Source organism: Electrophorus electricus, chromosome 1, assembly GCF_013358815.1.
Source record: "Electrophorus electricus isolate fEleEle1 chromosome 1, fEleEle1.pri, whole genome shotgun sequence".
Classification (NCBI taxonomy): domain Eukaryota; kingdom Metazoa; phylum Chordata; class Actinopteri; order Gymnotiformes; family Gymnotidae; genus Electrophorus; species Electrophorus electricus.
This window is the reverse complement of record NC_049535.1, coordinates 1,182,501-1,187,500: the sequence shown is the minus strand read 5'-3', so window position 1 is coordinate 1,187,500 and position 5,000 is coordinate 1,182,501. Positions and strand designations below refer to the sequence as shown.

At 50.5% G+C, this 5,000-nt stretch overlaps 1 protein-coding gene across 13 annotated transcripts in view; it reads left to right on the top strand.

Annotated features, from left to right (window-relative positions):
• The window catches only part of sox6 (SRY-box transcription factor 6), a 163,669-nt gene that overhangs the window by 114,993 nt on the left and 43,676 nt on the right, over positions 1-5,000 (top strand). For 11 of the 13 annotated variants that reach the window (XM_035531268.1, XM_035531260.1, XM_035531266.1 and 8 more), the window contains one exon: positions 809-932. In XM_035531268.1, coding sequence (XP_035387161.1) covers positions 809-932 — 124 coding nt within the window. The remainder of the gene's footprint in view (positions 1-808; positions 933-5,000) is intronic. The other 2 variants (XM_035531282.1, XM_035531254.1) reach the window with 1 other exon arrangement.

Sequence of the window (5,000 nt, the reverse complement as noted above, 5' to 3'; positions counted from 1 at the left end):
AATGATCTTCGAATGATGAGACAGACGCCGTATATCTGTGAGGGTCTTTTCCTGTCACTCACGGTCGTTGGCGGCCAGCATATGTGTGCGCGCATGGGCCCGTGTGTCTGCGCGCGATCACGCCGTCCCGAGAGTGCGATATTCCGAGTGGCTTTGCCGTGCGCCCTACAGTGAGGAGCGCTTCACATGCTGGGATTGTGACATCTGAGTGAGAGTCTTCCTCTTCTGTTATTCCACTTTGTGACAGTGTTCTCAGGACAGTTAACCCCTCAGGTGCCATCGGCCTCACTGCTCTGTGCGCTCTGGAACACAGGAAGCCTCCACGAATCCGCCCCTCAACGACTTTCCCTCACGGCTTAAAGTGAAACTAGTGCTGCTTTACCTGCGTGCGTGTGTGTGTGTATGTGTGTGCGTGTGTGTGTGTGCGTGTGTGTGTGTGTGTGTGTGTATGTGTGTCTGTGTGTGTGTGCGTGTGTGTGTGTGTGTGTGTGTATGTGTGCCTGTGTGTGTGTGTGTGTATGCGAGTGGTGTTGGCGGAGGGTGGGGTGTTGAGGCGTGACTGGGTGGTGTCAGGCTGTGTCGGACTGTTTCGGGTGGTATTGGGTGGTGTCGGGCTGTGTCGGGTGGTGTCGGGTGGTGTCGGGTGGTGTCGGGCGGTGTCGGGTGGTGTCGGGCTGTGTCGGGTGGTGTTGTGTAGTGTCGGGCTGTGTCGGGTGGTGTCGGGTGGTGTCGGGTGGTGTTGTGTGGTGTCGGGCGGTGTCGGGCGGTGTCGGGCCTCTGGGTGACCTCCTCGCTCTCCTGTGTTCAGCAGGTCCAGGGTCACATGCCTTCACTCATGATACCCATCTTTCCACATGACCAGCGCACTCTGGCTGCCGCCGCTGCCGCACAGCAGGGATTCATCTTCCCGCCAGGCGTGTCCTACAAGCCAGGTACGAGCTCTCTCCCTCTCTGCTTCTCTCCCTCCCTCAATCACTCGCTTCCATCTCTCTCTCTCTGTTTCCTTTCCTACTGGGCAGATCTATATTACCGTATGTCCACGCTGTAGTTACAAGCGAGCCTTTTCTCATTGTTTTTTTAGCCTCTCCTTTACGATTACTGTTTGTCTCCATCTCTCTTTCTCTCTTTCATTTTCACTCTTTCTCTCTCTGTCGCTGATGTTTAAGTGAGTGTGGCACAGCTGTAGATGCAGACATATCTTGACATCTCAGTTAAGCTCACTGCACAGATCCCCTCCCTCACACACCCTCTGACGCACTTCGATCTGGCACGCGCCCTGCTTATGCACAACAGCTTGTATGACCCTGAGTCTTCATGCCTTGTAAGAGCTGTGCTCTCCACCTTATCCCCTCCTGTTCAGCCCTGCGCCGTCTGGAGGCTCTCGTGTGCACCACAAGGTTAATTTTCAACAAGCCTATGAAAAGCCGTCATAATGAGCTCAAGTCTCCATAATGTGCTCAAAACCCTCTCCCTCCTGCGGGGAGAGTTTATGACAAACCTCACTGGAGATACTTTTGACTAAGTTCAGTTCCCAGTTCCCAGACTCTGGGTCTTGGAGCAGAAGGTCCAGTGGCTCTGGGAACAATTCCCCCAGAGTTAGTTCCCAGTGCAGAGAGCTCCTACCTGCCCCTGAGCCCACGCTTTCTGTAGGAGCTCTGCGTCTCCTGCCTGTTCTGACACGTCCTCCTTCCCCTTTTGTGAAAACGAGAATTGCTCCTCACGCAAGCATTCCAAATCCAAAAACAAATTTTCAGGAAATTGCTACAACATGCACGCTGACTCCGTGCCAGGTCCAAACCTCCACCCTACACCCCCAATCTCTCATTGTTGTGAGACCTGCCACTTTATGCAAGTGCAGTTTGTATAACAGCTTCAATAACAACAAACCCCCCATCACGGCAGGTTCAGTACAGAGGAGCTAAAGGCTGCCTCTGCATTGTTCTGTCTGATGTGTCTTTTCTTCTGTCTTGTGTATTGACTGCAGGGTCAGTGAGAACAGTCAGAAATGCTCAGGCAGGGTTTCCCCCCCACAGCTGCCAAGCTTATCTATTGACACATCAGGGCCTGCAGGGAAATGATCTGTACTGATCAGTGAAAAAGAACAACGCAAAAAAAGACAGCAGAGAGAAAAAGAGATGTCAGAAAATAGAACGTCATTTCAGTGTAGCTTGTCACGGTTACGCTTTGGCCTTCTTTTGTCTTGGCTGGATGCTTTGAAAAGAGCACACGTTGTCAACACCTCATCAGAACGTAAAAAAAACCAAAACAAAACAGAACAGGAACAGAGAGACCAAATGGAGAGGCTTAGTAGTCAGCAGGTGAGAGGCACAACATTACAGGGCGTGGCAACGCGGCGGAATAAATGCACGCTAAAGGTAAACGATGAAAAGAAAGTCAGCTTTTCGAGTACTGCCGAGCATGACGAGCTGAACAAAGAGCCTGAGGGGATTCTTTTCCCAGTTTGATTTTTTAATATGTTTGACATCACAAGTGTTTTAGTACATATAATAGGAGCTATAATGGAATCGTCTACATGTGTAGAAGAGCCTGCATTATTCATGAGCGTGCAGAGCTGCAGAGGGAACACTGATCCAGCACGTGGTCTGCATCAGTGGCGTGAGAGAGTCCATTATTCTTAGCTCAGAGAAGGTGCTAATGCGATCGCAGGGAGCTAACGCGCAACTCCCGTGTGAGGAGGCCTGCCACTGATGGGCCCAGCCCCGCCGGGAAGCTGCAGCACAAGCCTGTCCCTCACACTGTGCCTAATGGCCTGTGCGCGTCCTGCGCTCCTTTAGTCAAATAGAGACGCAGAGGACAGGGACATCCCTGCTGCGTGCAGCCATGAAGACGGAAGCCCTGCTCGGAGCGAGGCGGCAGAATTGCGGAATTCTGCAGATCGCACCGAGGGCACAATGGGCCGTGGAGACCCCGGCGGGCGCTCAGCTCGTGGGTGGCCACCTCTGCCCGGCCGGGACCGGAGGGTCCAGCACGCACGTTTGTGATTAGTCCCTGGGCCCTTGGTGTCAAAGCTCACTGTTTGTGCATTTGTTGTGTTTAGCGGTGTGTGGCGGAGATGTGGCGAAGTTTGCTTTCCTCCTTATCATTAAACCCCACCTCCTCCTCCCACGTTCCTCGCCGAGCAGTAGCCTGAGGGGCAAGGGGGAGGCGGGGTCGTGCATGTGCCAGCCCCTTGGCCCGCCCACTTAAAGGGGCCCTGACGTGGTCTGCAGCTGGTGTTGCTTCCTGAGGCCAAGCTTAGCATAACCAGCACTGTACTAGCCTTGGAAGCATGGTCCTTTGCAGGTAACCTTCTCTGATGAGACTCTTCTCTAATAAAAAGATGCTCTCAGAGGGAAATTACAAGGCTTCACTGGTTGGCGTCCTGGTCTGTGATGTGGAAAACCCACGCTGACTGCTCTGTTGTTCTCTGACCTGGCATGAATGTTACTGAACACACTCTGTCTAAAGCACCCCCCTGCATTTGGAGAGCTTGGACCCCCAGTGTGGGGTCACAAAGACCGGAGTCTCCTGGCACCTCCACGGCCAGGCCGGACCTGGGAACAGCAGGGCTGGAGATGGGAGGAGGGGCCTTCAAACCAGATTCCCCTTCACAGACAGACCGGCAGCGTTCTGGCATCCCGCCCAGACCACTGGAGATGCAAGCTGCCCGCCCTGCCCCTGATCGACCACCACCACACACAGATCTCCCGGCATCCCGTTCTGGCTCTGCATCCACTCCCTGACACCCAGAGCAGCTCGGGGCTCACATGACAGTTCCTTTGACGTCTGCCCAGGGAGAGAGAAGGAGAGAGAAGGAGAGCGAGATGGAGCGCTAGAGACAGAATCCTAGCGCGACCAGCGTCAGGCAGTAATGACCCACACTCTACCTCTCTTATGGCACTATGTGAGATCACTTCAATTGCCTGCTTTATTCTGCTCAACCACAGGCTGGGATTGAATTTCCTGGTCGTATCACAATGTGCTGCGCTGGACAAGATTGCAAAGTGAACAGGGGAGAGAGAGTGAGAGAGTGAGAGGGAGAGAGGGAGAGGAGGCAGGAAGTATATGTTTTCCCCATGCCTGTGGCTTAATGGTGCCATATGTTTGTGAGAAGCGACAGGCAGAAGTGGGGTCTGAACCCAGGCCGATTCCTGTCTATAGTCACAGTTCAGTCAAACCCGCCACACTCTGGCCGGACGGCACGCCCAGCCGAAGCCAAAGCTGTGTTTATATCCACCAGTCACAAAGCAAAACACATCTCGCACACTCAACATTCAACACTCTCTCTCGCCAACGCACAATTATCAATATCAGGTTAAGAAGCCAGTACAGCAAAACCCTTGAGGGCAGCAGCTTAAAGGCCACAGGCATGGGCTGACATTGAATTTCTCTATTCTATTCTATTCTATTCTATTCTGTTCTATTCTATTCTATTCTATTCTGTTGTATTCTATTCTACTCTGTTCTATTCTATTCTGTTGTGTTCTATTCTATTCTATTCTATTCTAGTCTAGTCTACTCTGTTCTATTCTACTCTGTTCTATTCTATTCTGTTGTGTTTTATTCTATTATACTGTTCTATTCTATTCTGTTGTGTTCTATTCTATTCTATTCTATTCTAGTCTAGTCTACTCTGTTCTATTCTACTCTGTTCTATTCTATTCTGTTGTGTTTTATTCTATTATACTGTTCTATTCTATTCTGTTGTGTTCTATTCTATTCTATTCTAGTCTAGTCTACTCTGTTCTATTCTACTCTGTTCTATTCTATTCTGTTGTGTTTTATTCTATTATACTGTTCTATTCTATTCTGTTGTGTTCTATTCTGTTCTATTCTAGTCTAGTCTACTCTGTTCTGTTCTATTCTGTTCTATTCAATTCTGTATTTTGTTTTTGTTGTATTCTGTTCCAATGTACTTTGCTGCCCTTTGTTTGCCATTTTGACAGATCTGATCACAAGATTAAACTGTCTTTCATCCTGTATTTACAATAACACGTCTT